The sequence below is a fragment of the Schistocerca serialis genome, chromosome 8 (assembly GCF_023864345.2).
Source record: "Schistocerca serialis cubense isolate TAMUIC-IGC-003099 chromosome 8, iqSchSeri2.2, whole genome shotgun sequence".
In the NCBI taxonomy this organism is placed as follows: Eukaryota; Metazoa; Arthropoda; class Insecta; order Orthoptera; family Acrididae; genus Schistocerca; species Schistocerca serialis.
The window spans coordinates 205,316,075-205,333,505 of NC_064645.1; the positions used below are offsets into that span (position 1 = coordinate 205,316,075).

Genomic DNA, 17,431 nt, shown 5'->3' on the forward strand with positions numbered 1-17,431 from the left:
AAACTGAAGGAAGCAAGATAGATTAAGTAGGCTAATAAATAAGGCTAGGATGTTTAGATTTAAATAGGTTGGAGGTCCGCTATGACTATGAAGATGTGAAAAGTTTCTTTTGAATACCTATAAAATTATAGCGATAGCGGATCTCAAAAGGGCTAGTTCAGAGCTCATCTACTGCGTGCAGTGTAATTAAATTAATTCTCTCGCCCAAAATATTTAACTTAGCCACGTCAAAATTTTATTATCAATACTTACCTGCGTGCTGAATGCACGTTTAAATTAAGAGCTTCATCGGCCATCAGCAAAAGAAGCTATAAATTATTATGTAACTTGAAGTGGTGCGTTACTAGCCCAGCGGCTAGTCGGGAGAGCCGATTTGATCAGGCGTTCCCTTAGCCGTCCGCACCGCGGCTTTATATATAAGAACGCTGTGCGAGGAAGCAAGGCCCCAGTTCTCTCCAGACGCTGAATGACACGCCATCTGTGTCGGGAGTCGCGTCGCATCAGTGTCACTGCTACAAACAGCCTCGGGTGCCGCATTAAGCTACTAGAGATACACGGAACCATGAAAACATTTCAAGTGAAGTGTTAATTCTGGGATGATTTTCATTATCTAGCTTCAGTTTGCGTATTGTCGTATTTTCACGTGCCGTCGCGGGACAGACATTCTACCAAATATTTAGCGGGGCGTTTGATGAAATATTTTCATCAAATTATGGCGAGCATTCTTTTTAACATTTAATTCGGACATTTATAGTTGCATCAGCGCATTAGACTCTGAACTGCTCTGTTAGTTAGGTTGTAGGGATACTTGTGTTTTTTATCAGTGAATTTCAGAATATACTCAACTATTTTGGAAAACCGTTTTTGATTAGAAATCCCGGACAATCTCCTAATTCCTCAGAGCTATAAGCTGCAGCTATAATGGTATTCTCAGATGAAGTGGGCACTAGGATCTCTAAGTACTGGCTTCACGTTTTGTTAAATCACTTTCTGGGTGCTAAAAAGTAAATAGAGAGCCAGTGTTGAGAACGGCGAAAGACAGCATTAACAACATTCTAAAAGCCAGAAACTGATTCAACATGCAAGCATTTATATAGCAATTCATTTATTTTTACAAATTAACCGCCGCCCCTTACCGGGCCCTTAGGATTGACAGTCTGTCACGCTGACCACTCAGCTAGGCCGAGGTGATAACTAGTGGGTCCTGTTCGTAAGGCATTCGAGTTGCCCGCAGGACCAACGAGATATAATGGCCCTACAACAAACTTGTGATGTCACACTATTCGGCTTGTCCGCCACACTTCACGAACGCTGGGCTCGCCGCAGAGCCCATGGGAAATCAATATGTAATTAAAAAGGTAACCATTAAAGGTTTTGATTTTGTCGTGTGTTATCGAGGGCTTGCAAACATTTAAACACACAATCAAGAATTATTAAATTCGTCTGAAATAGTTGCTCGCTCGCTGCCAGAGGAGGCTGCTGGCACTCTAAAGACCTGCAGTGTCACGTGCTGTGACGTGCGCTCCACAGCCTGTCTTCCTCGTGGACATCGCTTGCTCAGAACAGACGTCAGAATGTCACGTCACTCGATGCGCTGACAGCAGTCGGCAACTTTGGAGGCGTAATATTGATTTCGTCAAACTGGTATTTTGCTGTCCTTTGTTACAACATGCGTGTTATAGCAGAACGGCGTTTCTAGGGAACACAGGATTTAAGTTTTATCACAAATTGTCGCGCTTGGTACGATTTCTTATAATTAAATGTCTGTTAATGACGAATCACGGGTAAAAGTCTTCAGGAGATCGTTAAGATGAATAATATTGTTGAGACTTTCATGTGTTCGTCGAGGTCTTGTGGTTAGGGAAGCTACTCACAACGTGGAAGGCAGGTTTATATCCTGCTACATGTCAATGATATATATATTCGTCTTTGCTTTTGTAACAGATTCTGTGACTTTCTTGTTAATGAAATACAAGTATTTGTTGCAATATTCGATATTATTTACATATAAGAGCGCACTCAATCGGGACTGAGTTCTTCGATTTTGTGACATCTGTCCGATAAAATGAAAGGATGAAATTGATATGAGTGAAACGACCAGCAAACACATTCCTGTTCGTTGCTTGTCACAAGAATTTCGCTGTTTATTTCCGAACTGTATCGTTTGTTTTATATACATAAAGCGAAAAAAGTAAATGAATATAATGCGGGCAAGTAACTTCGATGTTAGTTTGTTTTCGTAAAGATAAGACTGCAGCGATTAATTCTACCACGAACGTAGACTTACTACAATTCTTCTGTGACTGAGATGAGACTAACAGCGCCATCTATTGGTTCTTTGATGTACTACGAAACTAAAAGAGCCATTTCTTGCTTCTTTGGTGTGTTATGCCGTGATGATCGTCGCACTAAAGTAAACATATAATCTACTAAGTTGAGCAGACGCCTAAATTATTAAATAACAATATCTTATTTATATAAAATGAAGATGGAGGGAGAGAAGAAAGGATTACTGATGTCAGACGCATCGGTACATCACGCAGAATCTGCGGTGATGAGTGAAAATGTCTGTCAGACCAGGACTTAAACCTGGGATCTACCGCTCACTAGGCAGTTTAACTACTGCGCCACGTAGACACTGTGTTTATCGCAGCTGCTCGGAACGTCTCTGCGCACCTCTCAAGCTGACCCACGTTCCCAGCTAGCGCCACCTATCCACAGTCCTCGCTATGCTGATATTAACTTCGGAAGTCTTTTTTTTATTTTTTTTAATTGTGTAGTGTTGGCTGAAGAGATCACCCTTGATGACTTATTCTTCTAGGATGGGATGTGAGGATAAAAGGAAAACACTTTGTTTATCATACATCCAGTTAGGCTTGGGCACTCAATGGGTCCTTTAGCCTGCTGTCTTTGGTGATGTCTGTCTGCTGTGGAGGGTGAGGTGTGTCTAGGCTGTTATGTGTGACTGCTTCCTCGCGTTATGACAGATTGCCTATGGGGAGTGAAACGTTATTGACTTCGGTACTCGATACTTGTGCCATCTTGCAGGGTTTACCGTTTCTACCGATTCTGATTGTCGAACTTCGTTCCTAAGGGCATCGATTTTGTCAAAAACTCGTAGAGCATTGTCATGGACCTTCTCTTGTATAGTGGTCCCGTGGAGTGCGGTGCGGATGTCGACGTTTCTTGTCCACCATGGAGCTCCTGTGATCCATTGATAGCAAATATTTTGCAGCGTTTGGAGTTGGTTGTAGTTGGAGACGCACGTAGTTCCCCATGAGGTGGAGCCATATAACATTGTGGGTTCCACCGTTGCCTTATACAATTGAAGTTTAGTCTTAGGGTTGAGATCCTTACTCTTCAGGAACGGAATCAATGACCTGGCCATCTTCTGGTGTGGCGTCTTCTTGTCGTCAATATGCTGCGTAAAGAGTAATTTTTTTGTCAAGGTAGACACCGAGGTACTTCACTCCCGGCGACCATGGGTTAAATTGATCAGCTATTTGGAGTCTGTCGTTCAGAACTGGTTTCTAGGAAGTCTTGGGCATCTACACTAAAGAGGGTAGATTAGTCGCCCATCGAGCCGAATCAATTACATCAAGGTATCTGTTCTTTCAGACATGTAGCCCGAAGCTTCGCGCAAGTTACCTGTGAAAACCCCATGAAAATTTTCTAGTCCTTTTGGAGCTTAGCGTTTTCAAGCAGACAGACATGACAGTTTTACAGGTTTTTTTTGTTAGTGTAAATGTGTTGAGATTTCTGAGAATTTGTTAAGTTAGAAATGCAGGAGGAGAGCTTAATTTCTGCGACTGAGACAAACACCAGTGACATTTATATTCTTCCTTGTTACAAGCATTTAGCTTCTTTTCTCTCCGAATACGTTGCGTTTTCCGAGAGCCCGCTTACGCATGGGACGACACTGTCACGCTCGGCTTACTCGAAATGTGGGGTTGGGTTGGGTTGGGATGTTTGGAGGAAGAGACCAAACACCGAGGTCATCGGCTCATCGGATTAGGGAAGGACGGGGAAGGAAGTCGGTCGTGCCCTTTCAAAAGAACCATCCCAGCATTTGCCTGGAGCGATTTAGGGAAATCACGGAAAACCTAAATCAGGATGGCCGGACGCGGGTCTCGAAATGTGCTGCGGACATTGTGACGTCCCTTCCCTCCTCCTTCACTGGCCGGTAGGAGACGCGACTCGTAACGATATTCGTCCCCGTCGCTGTGACGTGGAACAGCACCTGTACCTCTCGTAAGAATACAACTCCTCGCGTGGTTTAGAAATATTCTGTTATCTGTCCGCAACAGTCTTCTCACCTTGTGCGAACTGATAAACTGCAATCGTTTATTTTTATTTTTATGCCCGGTTAGTTTCGTGATGAAATAAAATCTTGAATCTTGATTTCATCATTACGGTCGTTTTTCACTTCATACATATCGAGGATGAACTTTTTCTGTCTACTATTCCGTTGCTATGCCGTTGCTATGTCCAGTTACTAACAACGGTCCGACGTAACTCCAGAGATAACTTATGTTGCGGTAAATGTTTTTTAATACGCCGTAATACTGGTTTAAACTAATCACTTTTCACTGTCCATTATTCATGTACTCATTTAGTCACTTAAAATGTTTAAAGAGTCAATCAATTTGCATTAATACACATTGTATTGTCCGTTTAATGAGTTAGGCAACACGTAAGATTTATCCTTTGACCCATATTTTATTGTTCTTTCTTTAATTAATTGTTTGTCCCTACAACACACGCGCACCGATATATCATTCAAGATTAACTTCTGTTCAGATCAGTAATCGTGATGCTGACGACAACTTTTGACTAATCGGCGTACTTGTCTTTCTTCGTGTCTTCGTTTTATTGTGTTCTACTCAAGAAATGGCTAAATGGTTCAAATGGCTCTGGGCACTATGGGACTTAACATCTATGGTCATCAGTCCCCTAGAACTTAGAACTACTTAAACCTAACTAACCTAAGGACATCACACAACACCCAGCCATCACGAGGCAGAGAAAATCCCTGACCCCGCCGGGAATCGAACCCGGGCGCGGAAAGCGAGAACGCTACCGCACGACCACGAGCTGCGGACGCTCTACTCAAGACTACGAATTGTTTTTCTGTCGTTGATCCATTTCTCTCAAGGTTTGTAACTGTTCTTCAGTACGAAGGCTAAGTCCGATAAACCAATATCACTCAACTGAAGTCTAACACTCGTCTTCCTATACCGTCGCATTGAGAACGGTAAAGATTAACTTTCATCAGTCGAATGACTGAGCAGTACTTCAGTCTCTACCTCACGAATTATCAAACTTCCAAACTGAAACTATCGCTAAAGTACTCTAGAGCGATTCAGGAGCAACTAACTAACTGAACATTTCCATATCTGAGTTGCATTGTAGTCGCATTGAATTTCCTGTTCGATGCGGCCACAACTCTCTTCCATGTTAAATGTTATCTTTGACTGAATTACTTTCTTGGATTTACCCTTCGTTCATGTGATTCTGAATTTATTCTATAGAAGTTTGATAAATAATTATGATAATCCTTTCCTTTTATCTCCCCTTTTTGTGTGCTATTCTCAGTATTTGAATGATATAGGTGTTAATCAAAATATTACCAGTGTAGATTTTATCGTCAATAGTTGCCATCACTGTCCAGATGACTAATTTCCCTACTTCAAGTTTCCACAAAGTTTATTAATTGGGGTTTTTCTGTCCTTGGGGCGTTACAACATGTACAGTACGTGTCATTTTGACGTCAGCCCCGAGTAAGCAGAGCTTGTCACGAACACTACCCGCAACTAGCGAGTAATTTCACTGAGGTTGTAGAGCGCGGCGAGTGAGTGTGACGGCGGGCTGTGTCAGGTGTTCCAGAGCTCAGCCGAGCTGCGGCGCAACCTGGACCCGAACGTGAGCTACGGCGAGAGCCACGGCCACAACACGGCGCTGCACTACGCGGCGCGCCACGGCATGAAGCACCTGCTCAGGACCTTCCTCAACGACCTGGCGGGCAACCCCAACAAGCGCAACGCCGCCAACGAGACGGCGCTGCACGCGGCGTGCACTCTGCCCGCGGGCAAGCCGCTCAGCGCGCAGGAGCGGCGCGCCGCCTGCGCTGCGCTGCTGCTGCAGTGGCGTGGAGCCGCCACGCCGGGAGGGGGCGCCGAGCGAGTCGACCTGCGCGCGCAGGACCAGGTGCGTGCCACTGCTGCCAACTGCCCGCTGCTGCCAACCGGCCGCCCACAGCCTCCAACACCGTCCTTACCTAACATGGAGAATCACCGGGGCGGGATATAGCGATGGGGAAAACCGAACGGCTAAAACCGATACCTGTATTTCAGTTCTGAATAACTGATATTTTTCGGTATTTGTGTTATCTCGGTTACAGTACATTTTTTTCTCGTTTTACTAATAACTGGCTAAAAAACAGGGATATTAATCTGCTATAGTAGCAGTGCTGATATTGTTGGTTTTTAAATAAAACGTTTTTAAAAATTAGTAACGTTTATTCGTAAAATTTCAATTGTTTTCAAATATTGGGTTATTATACATGGTGGCGAACGAAATGTGATACCATTTTGTTTTTGAATATAAACTTTACTGTCAATACAATCTGAAAGGAACATATACTACAATGGAGTTTTGTTCTAACTCAGCACATGCTCCATATGTCCACCATTTCGTTTCCTAACTTCCTTCAGATGAACACTGAAGTCAGTGATTAGCCTACGGCACATGTCTTCCGTAATTTCACTGCAGGCTTGAAGAGCTCCATTAAACCACGTGGACATTTCGAGAAAATTTTTTCCTTTAGGTATCCTCAAAGAAAAAAGTCACATGGATTGAGGTCTGGACTATTGGGGGGGGGGGGGGGGTAATTTTGTCCATCATTGAAGCGACCTGGAAACCTGAGTGAAATGATCCACATGTTGAAATGCTCGTGTAAAAACTCCAACACAGTGTTTGGAATATGTGGCCTTGCTCCATCTTGCATGAACCACTGCGTGTTGAAGGGCAAGGCAGTAGCAAGAAGCTGTGGACTGAAGCTATTGCAAAGCATGCTCAAATAACGTTCGCTCTTCACAGTTTCTTCAAAGAAAAAGGATCCAATAAGTCCGTGACTGGAAATTGCTGCCCACGCTGTAATCCTTGGAGCATAATGTTGTCGTTCATGAAGCACTTGTGGGTTTTCAATGGCCCAAAAGCGTACATTTTGTTTTTAACCACACTGTCTAAATGAAAATGCGCCTCTTCTGAAAACCAAACGTTGTTGAGAGTTTCTTCCCTATCCTCCGCCCACTGAACAAACAGTAGTCTCTGCTGCTTGTGTTCTTCAGTGAGCTTCTGTGCACAGGTCCTCTTGTATGGGTACATATGGAGGTCACTTTTAAAAATGCGTTGCACGGAGCGTCTGGATATTCCCAGTTGCACTGCTGCCTTTCTACACGATTTCCCGGGACTTCTCTGTACAGCAACTCGTACCGCTTCAATATTCTCCGGCGAACAAACAGGCTTACACCGAGCTCGCCTCACTTCCAATACTGTTCCTTCCTGTACAAATTTATCGTACAACCTGTGGATGGTCTTCTTGCAAGGGACCCATCGAGTGTTAAACTGTTGTCGAGAACGCCTCTGAGTCACAACAAGGCTTTCCGTTTCGTGAAAAAGTAACACAATTGCCGATCGTTGCTGTGTCGTCAGTCTTCCATTGTCAGCCATTGCTGCTTACTAGGCTCCTAGCGGCAGTATCGTGAATTACACGTCATTTCGTAACTCGTTTGTTTTTCCAAGCTCTGCTGGTACTGCTGTAGAGATCCCAGCAGGATATCTAATGTGCGTCGTAAATTGTGAAAGAAACAATTGGTAACACATTTCGTGCGCCACCCTGTAGAAACTGGGAAAAGTACTTAGCCCAATTTTAATACTAACACCTAGAGTTAGAAACTATCAACAAACACATGACATAAGAATCGATACACTACTTCCGAGACAATGCTGTACATGTTGCCATATGGCTGGTCTATTGCCCAGAATGCTTGTACATGTAGCATGAAAGACTTGCCCCCAGCTGGTCAATACAATAGTTTCCCGCAGTTGTCTTCGGACATCAGTTGTATTGCAGAATGCTGCCATCCCTAGTTGGGAAGTATTTTACGAAGTTTGGAAGCAATGAACGACAACGCTCCATATGGTTTAAAAAGTTAAAAATGGGAGGAGGCACAACAAGTTTGCGAAGTCATATAAGGAAAAACCGTCCACAATATTCCTTGGAGGTGGAGGTAACTTTAATACGAGGGCTATCCACAAAGTACATTACGTTTTCGTTTGTGTCCGTTAGAGGCGGGGCTAGCGCGCCCATCTTGGTTCAAAAATGGTTCAAATGGCTCTGAGCACTATGGGACTTAACTTCTGAGGTCATCAGTCCCCTAGAGCATAGAACTACTTAAACCTAACTAACCTAAGGACACACACACACATCCATGCCCGAGGTAGGATTCGAACCTGCGACCGTAGCGGTCACGCGGTTCCAGACTGTGGCGCCTAGAACCGCACGGCCAATCCGGCCGGCGGCCATCTTGGTGTCATGGCATTCCGACGCTCAGTCGGCATCCTGCCGTACTAGCGAGAGGTTCGTGCTGTACTCCGTTGAGTTACTGTGACAGTTTGAAATGTCAGCGTTAATTGAAAATGCCGCGAAGTGTGAAGTGCGTGCTGTAATAAGGTTTCTGACTGCAAAAAACTGTACACCCATGGAAATCTATCGGCAGCTTTGTGAAGTGTATGGGGACAACATAATCACTGAAGGTGGAGTGCATCAATGGGTCATAAAATTTAAAAATGGCCGAACTAACGTTCACGACGAAGTGCGAAGTGGAAGACCCAGCAGAGTGACTGCCGAACTTGTCGAAAAAGTCGATGCAGCGGTCCGTGAAAATCGTAATTTCAGAATAACGGAACTCTCTATGAGTTTTCCACAAATTTCACGAAGTTTGCTGCACGAAATCATTACCGAAAAGCTTGGTTACCACAAGTTTTGTGCAAGATTGCAAGATGGATACCAGAAATCTTGACAGAGATTCACAAAAATCAGCGAATGGCTGCAGCGTTAACGTTTTTGGACGCTTACGAGAAAGATGGCGACTCATTACTCGATCGCATCGTTACTGGTGGCGAAACATTGGTTAAGCATGTGAACTGCGAGACAAAATTGCAGTCAATGTAGTGGGGGCACACAAATTCCCCCCAGAAACCCAAGAAATGCATGCAGACAGTGTCGGCAAGGAAGCTGATGGCGACTGTCTTTTGGGACAGAAAAGGTGTAATTTTTGTGGATTTCCTGGAAAGAGGCACTACAATAAACTCTCAAAGGTATTGCCAAACCCTGCACAACCTCAGAAGAGCAATTCAAAACAAGCGCAGGGGAAAGTTGGGCTCAAAGATCTTGCTGATTCACGACAACACCCGGGCCCACACGGCAAATGCCACTCGTGAAGTTCTCGAATCTTTTAAGTGGGAGTTGTTTCCTCATCCACCGTACAGTCCCTACCTGGCACCTAGCGACTTCCACTTATTCCCAGCAATGAAGAAGTGGTTGGCTATGCAGCGTTTTGATGACGACGCACAGCTTCATGAAGAGGTAACCACGTGGTTGAAGGCGCAGGCGGTCGAATTTTACGACGAAGGAATTTCCAAGCTCGTCCATCGCTACGATAAGTGCCTTAATTTAAATGGCAACTATGTAGAAATGTAGTGTGACTTTCATCTGTATATAATAAAAAAAATTCCAATACTTCATTTATATTTAATTCCAAAACGTAATGTACTTTGTGGATAGCCCTCGTATATCTATAATTTTATTGAAGTGCTATATAAACTTGAGATAATGACTGAACCCTTCACTTTGTGGCTGCTTCAGGGCGAGCAGTTGATACTACCCAAAAGTGATGGTGCAGGGAAGTCATCAACTCGTGACCTTTTCTCTCCCTGTCGCCACACCTGTCTCCTTCACCTTCGCAGCGTTTTCTGGAGAAAATTAGACAGATTTCTGCCGCAGCCTAAACCCCATACTCGATCTCCAACTCCTTTGCCTTCATTAAAGATTTTCGATCTTTGTCCATAGTCTATGTATGTTATTGGAAGTAATAGCGGTAAAAAACCTAAAATCAGTATTTTGAGTATTTGTAACAGTCACGTCAGACTGTAGACGAAAATAACGGTGTAACCTAAAACAGGTTGTTTCGGCGATAATCGCCACCCCCCCTTCCGGAAGGTCCGGTCTAGGCTGTCACTGGTTCACAGTAAGGACCAGTTCACACTAGACATCAACGGAACGGAATGAACGGTCAGGTGACGTCGTCATCAAATGGCTGAATATGCGCGTAAGACGAAACTCAAAAAGACCTCAATTCTCTTCGGCCTGTACCGAACGCTGAAAGTGAAGTTGTTATGAGAAACCATCAGTGATACAAAAATTCGTACCATCGGATTTAAGGAAATAACACAATAAATGAAACTACATAATGGATGTTCTTAATCAGTTTTGTATCTTAAACAACTGAGAAGCGGAATAATATTTCAAAACATTGACATTTAAATGCTAGCGAAAATGTATACGTATACAAACACATCTTAGCGTATAACTTCATTAACGACTGTACTTTTTCTCCTTCAGTAGAAATTACTTTTTCACTTAATAAAAGGTTATTTAATGAAAATTGCTTAATCAGTGCATACTCATTTGTACACAGTGTAACTGTCTGCTCTGCTCAGTTACTGAAAAACGAAAATCAGTTTTCGCTTTCAGATATGTGCCTCTCTCTGATGGAAGAACACTCAGTTGAAAAACTTATCCAAGCCGTCATAGAGCATTTGCAATTTGTCTCGAAAACAAAGTAAAATAATAAAGACGAAGAAGATGCAAAAGCACAATATAAATTACTGTAACTTGAGTGGTTGCGGCGAAAATCTGTTAATGTTCTATGTTTGCAGAACGACGACATAGTTGCCGCCAACAGCTTCAACGATAGCATTTTCTTGCCAAGAAAACTTGACGACGACGTCCCGTTCCATACCGTTGACGACCTGTGGAAATGCTCCCACTTGCAATGCAGTGTGCAATATCCTGACATGACGTTCTGTTCCGTCAAGAGCGAATCGACCTTTAATCAGACGTTAGAGTTACCAAATGCAAATCTTTTTAAAGTACAACATTTATTAATAATGAGGAGGAATATTTTTAAAAAGGGGGAACCTTCTAAAAACAAGATACATGTATTAAAATAATTATTAGTTTATCGGCTTAAAAGAAAAAATTGCATTCCTGTTTCTATAATCGGGAATCGCAATCATATGTGGAGCGGCGTTACATATATATTTTTGTCTGGCATCCACTTCACTTCAGTAAGAAAAGATGAATTCTCGCAGCATGTACTATGATGTAATTGTGTAACTGTTTGCAGGGTGTGTGGAAAAACAAGAGTATCTTTGTTTAGCATATGAGATGTTGCTTACAAAAAAGACACTTTCGAAGTTTGCATTGTTGCTTGGAACAGAAAAAAGTAGAATGGTTAAATTTTCCAAAGTTCTGAGAAAGATTCAGCAAAGTATTTTAACAGTTGACAAATTTACATCATTGTTTTTATCTAAAGTTCACTCTCCACTGCTAACATGCTAACTAGCTTTGCTCAAGAAACTGCGTCACTTACAGAAAACAATAGGCAACACAAAGAAACATGATAATAACATTTTTGCTTTTTACTCACACCACAGTCTGTTGCAAACTGTCCAACGATTTATCGGGTCTTTGATCTTGACCGACGAGTACTGATCAACAAAGATTGAGACTGAGTTTTTCCTGGATATTTCGTGTTAGTTCCCTATCCAGACCAGGAATGTTAGAAAAGAGCTGGTTGTTATGTGTAATATCCAAAGGCGGCAGCAGTCTCGTATCGATAGATTAGCACTAATACTCTATTCCCAGAATAAAATGAGACCGGACCAAGATTTGAACTCAGGAGCTTTGAAAAGGTCCCGATTCTGAGTCTCGGTCCGGTTTCATTTCATTCTAGAAATAGAGCATTAGTGCCAATCTACCGATACGAAAGTGCTGCCGCCTATGGATATTATACATAAAAACTCAGTTTTAGTCTGCCAGAAAGTTTCATATCTGATAATTCATTCTGGAAACAGCTCCCAGGCTGTGGCTAAAGCATGTTTGCACAATAGCCTTTCTTCCAGGAGTGCTAGTTCTGCAAGGTTGGCAGGAGAGCTTCTGTGAAGTTTGGAAGGTAGGAGACGAGGTACTGGCAGAAGTGAAGCTCTGAGGACGAATCGTGAGTCGCGCTTGGGTAAGAAACTAACCTTCGAGAAGACCAACTTGACGCAGTCACTGAGCTGGCATTTCTCATGCAGTCAAGCCGAGCGTAGTCGGCTGCGGCTACACTTCACGTGGATATAATACCCACCTGATCCGCGGCTGTCTCCCTACGAAGAAGCCTGAAGCTGTACATCTCCTCCAGCGATTACGATCACAATGAAATAATGGAATGAATAATTAATGTTGTGTAAGTCTTTAAAAGTGTAGTCAGTCTGCTGTTGCCCACTCTCGAACGACTTTCACTTTAATGGTGTGAGTTGTCACATTTTTAAAGTGGTGAAGCTCTGTAATAACGTTGGCGGGAATATGCCAAGTTAAAAACAATTTAAAAAAAGGTGGTAGAGCACATGCCCGAGAAAGGCAAAGGCCTCGAGTTCGAGTCTCGGTCCGGCACACAGTTTTAATCTGCCAGGAAGTTTCAATGCTCTATTTTTTAGACGCTCTTTGGATTTCACATACCAAAATGTGGAGGTGATGCGAGTGGAGCAGTACGCCACAGTAAAATTCTGTGTTCATATAAACCATACAGTCACTAAAACTTATGAAAAGCTGCAGCAGGCGGACTTTGAAGATGACTACCTCGTGCAACACTGTGTAAGTGTTTCAAGGACTTCAAAGAAGGCCGAATTGTCTTTGCTATCCAAGATGGGCATGGTACTCCTGCTTCTGCTGTTACTCATGTCAGCATCAACACAGCTGCTGTGACTGTCCGTTAGGATCGGCAGTTAACATCACGTAATCTCAGTGAAGTGTTGAGAATTTCGTCTGGCAGTGTCTTTAGGATTCTGCATTATCATCTCCACATGACCCATGTTTGTGCCTGTTGGGTGTCACGGTTGTTGACTCCCAAACAAACGGCGGTGTGTGTGTGTCGTTTGGGGATCTTATGGGCGTCCAACGGCGTGGCGTTTAAATAAACGAATGTGGATAAGAAGGAAAACTGTCGTACAGGCATGCACACAAAATGACCAGACAATTACTCTATCGCTCAGGCACTCTCACATGCACTAAAACCAATGAGGAGGTAAGATAGCTAATCAAGATATTAAAAAGAGGGAAAACAAAACACAGAAGAGCTAAAAGAACAGCACAGGGAAATGTGACTGGCTGACCACTTACAAAAAACTTGGGTCAGCCAGCCACCCTGTTGACACATTAAAAACATCTCCCCAAAATCTTGTTAAAAACGTGGGACATTTCACAAAACTTTAAAACGCGAACCACATTCGCTTGATCATTGCATAAAATAGACTGCAGATCCGCCGTCAAATCCGCTGCAGTCCTCTGGTCAGCAAATGAAATACAGTACAATAAAATGTGGTGCACCGTGATCTGCACGCCCCAAGCACCACACATCGGAGGGTCCTCTCGCCAGATTACAAATCCATGCGTCATAGGGCTGTGGCCGATGCGAAGACGAGTGAGGAGGACTTCGTCCCGTCGACGTGGCTGGAAGGAAGTACGCCACGGCCGAGTTGTGGGCTTGACGACACGTTGTCGGTCACTTCTAGCCACTCATGTTCCCACCGACACAGGACTTTATACCGCAACAGCGAGGTGAGGGCATGCAGGGGGATACCACACTGAAAGACCTGACGGTCACGGCACGCCTCCTTGGCTGCTCGATCAGCCCTTGCATTCCCTCGCGTGCCCAGCAGAAAGACACCTCCTTCCCCAGTCGCTGTAGTTGGAGGAGGGCGTCCTGGACAGTCTGGGTTACTTTATCTGCTGGGTACAAACGCTAGAGAGAGTAAAGGGCGCTCAGAGAATCTGAACAGACGAGAAATCTAACACTGGGAGAATGTCTCATCTGCTCCAGTGCCCAGAAGATTGCATATAACTCTGCGTCAAAGATGGTAAATTCGGGAGGCAGTCTGACGTTGAGGACACGATCCAAGAAGACGACAGAGCAACCAACGGAGTCACCCTGCTTAGACCCATCGATAGAAACAGCTACATGGTCGTGGTGCTCAGAGAAAACGGCAGGAAAGACCGCATTAAAAACAGAAGCAGGAGTGCTATCTCTCCTGTACCGCACCAAATCTAAAATCATCTGGGTCGCTCTAGTAACCACGGTGGCAGACGGTTAAAACCCTGGACTTGGGGTCGCACTGGCACCACACCAAATGACTCCATCACATGCTGGACATGGAACCCAAATGGCATCATGGTTTGTGGACGGTTGGAAAAAAGGCGCTCCAGATATGGACGAATAACAGTATGGTGTGCGAGTGAAGTTGGAGCTGCGAGGAACTTACATGCTTGACTCACGATGAGCAGCTGGCGCCGGATGGGAAGTGGCGGTTCCCCCGCCTCAGCACGGAGGCTGGGTATGGGACTGGTCCAATAAGCGCCCGTGGCCACGGAGACATGTCATGAGGTGCTGCGTCACTTTGCTCATGGACGGGATGCGTTTCTGGGATCGATTCTCATCGAGAATGGCTGCATCATAATGATCCTGAAGGAAAATGGACCGGCACAGTGTGGAAATTACCAGGGTCTCCAACACCAAGACAGGCGAAAGTTTTCGATCTGTAGGGAGTGATGATGATCACATTTTTTTTACGCTCATGGAATGATTTACCAGCATGCAGTTCCCCATCACTCTGTTGTTACAGCAGCATACTATAGGTCAGTATTGGCTAAACTGAGGAAACGCATTGCAAGAAAACGACCAGAAGTTTCTCAGACTGAGTGGCGACTTCATCAGGACAACGGGCGGCCACACGTCGCAAATCAAATCATGTAGTTTCTGACTCAGTTCAACATTACCTGTGTACTGTGTCCCCCTTATCGCCCTGATCTTGCACCCTGTGATTTTTTTTATTGCCATCACTAAGGGCAAAGCTTCGGGGCGTTCGATTTGAGAACTAAAGCAGTGCTCAAGAAAAGTGATGCGATTCCCCACGACCTCACAAAGAATGCCCTGCGACATCCGTTCGAGGACTGGCAGAGACTCTATACAGAGTGCATTCAGGGGGGGGGGGGAGGGGGGGGGGTAGGTCTTCGAAAAAGGTCATGTAAACATTGAAATGGAATTACAAACATCTGTGGAAAAATAGTTTCAGTCTGTTGGTCAACCCTCGTTCTTTTTTCGAGGCTTTAATGCCAAACGTGTCTGAAACTAATATTGTTTTTCATTGTTACAATAATCAGAAGCTTATGTTCGTAAAGATCTAATAAAGATCAATTAAAATATTTGAAATGTTGAATTCGTGTAGAGTGAAATGCCAGACATTTTACGAAATTATAGAATGATGCCAGGACCAACCACAATACCAAAAAAGCGGACTTCTCTTACTTTCGCCGGGTGGATGGTAGCCTCACCGTACAACATTACTTTAGAACTGAAATTCAGTAGAATGCTTGGGACTAAGTTGCTACATCTCGCATGAAACAGGTGCGTAATTTTACTTTTCGTTCAACTCACTGAGACTCGCAAACTGATCGATGTACAAAGATATCAGCATATTATGGGGCAGCTGTATTACGTTGTCATTTTGGTTTTACTTTTTTAAGACTACGTTGAGTATACGAAAATATTTTTCTTGTTGACATTACTAAATGAAACATTAGCTTTTACAAAAGTCTGTTTATGATTTAACAGTAGAGAAATTTGCAGCAACGCGAAGCACTATTGATGCATCACAGAGTGGGTGACCGAAGCACGTGAAATGCGCCTGACTGTAGAAGCCAAACAAATTCACAAGCCGATTACAAGCAGATTATCCTCACACTGCACACTCGTCAGTGCAACAGCGATGTGAACATTCTGCGCGTGTTGCATGGTAGTTGGAAGTCTACCAAGTTCGAATGTATTACTTTTTAAGCTAATGCTTAGTCGTACTGTCTTGTATAAAATCACAAACTGCAGTGCCCAGCTTTGCCCGGGATGTTTAATATCGACACACAAACTAATTGGGCCTGTGTCTATTAGCATTATTAATTCATATTTTCAAGCAAGTTTTTGCAAACTTTGTATTTTCCTTGTAGGAAAACAAGGTTAGTTGTGCCATCTGTTGTTACATTTTGCGATAAGTATCTCATTGAGCGTTTGGAGAATTCGTCTTCCTCTTCTCTTTTCAGCTGAGTTGTCACTGTTTGAAGCAGGGCTGTGTTTCACTATGACTCGAACTATTCGAACAGTTCATGTCACAGTTCGGGAAATCTCAGGTTCTGTTCGATCTTTTGATCGGCCCGCGATCTAGCGACATTTGTAGGTACTATATCCACTACCTGTAAGCGTTTGTACGACATTGTGAATTTTAATTGCACGACACTGTGGATTGTAATAATAAAAATAATTGTGAAACACGGATTAAAATATCTTCTAGGTTATATGTCATACGTAACAGCTACCCTTATTGTCAAAAGTATAGTCGCGTGGGATATCAAGTGAAATTTGTGACTGGATTGAGGAAAATTTTGGTAGGGAGCTCGCAGCATATCATCGTCAGATGTAGATGTAAGTGCAGGTGTGCCCCAGACACTGACGGACATATTACTCTCCAAGTGGTACGAAACATTCTTAAGCCTCGAAGGTACGGGAAACAGTCTCGACACTACTGTGAAAGTTGTTATCTCCCTATGGAGAGGAAGCCAGCAGTAAGATTAATGTTTGTTTTTAATCACAGTTCTACCCAAGTAAAAATAATTATTATATTTTTGTGCTCCAAGACTCAGTAAATTATCTAGAGACATAAATGATCGCAAAAAAATATAAAAAGAGCCAAGTCTCACTATCTCAGTGACATAGCCTGTAAATTATTCTAGAAGAAATACTAGCGAACATGCTTCTTACTGCAGCTTACTCCGCTAAGGCGACAGAATATAACCACAATATTAATTTTCATGTATGAGAAGCATGTTATGTCGTGCTGTCTCTTCTTACTATGATAGCCACTTTTCTTGACACATAATAATTTTATATCGAATCTAATGATCCGCTCTTTCTCACACATCACTCTTTTTTTTAAATACACGAATATTTTTGTAAATGTAATTATTTTTCCTTCAAAAGATGATTGTGTTGAAGATCCTTGC

At 43.4% G+C, this 17,431-nt stretch overlaps 1 protein-coding gene across 1 annotated transcript in view; it reads left to right on the forward strand.

Moving 5' to 3' along the window:
- The window catches only part of LOC126416252 (ankyrin repeat and IBR domain-containing protein 1-like), a 567,140-nt gene that overhangs the window by 278,604 nt on the left and 271,105 nt on the right, over positions 1–17,431 (forward strand). Inside the window, exon 4 of the mRNA XM_050083876.1 lies at positions 5,878–6,207. Within this exon, the coding sequence (XP_049939833.1) occupies positions 5,878–6,207 (330 nt within the window). The remainder of the gene's footprint in view (positions 1–5,877; positions 6,208–17,431) is intronic.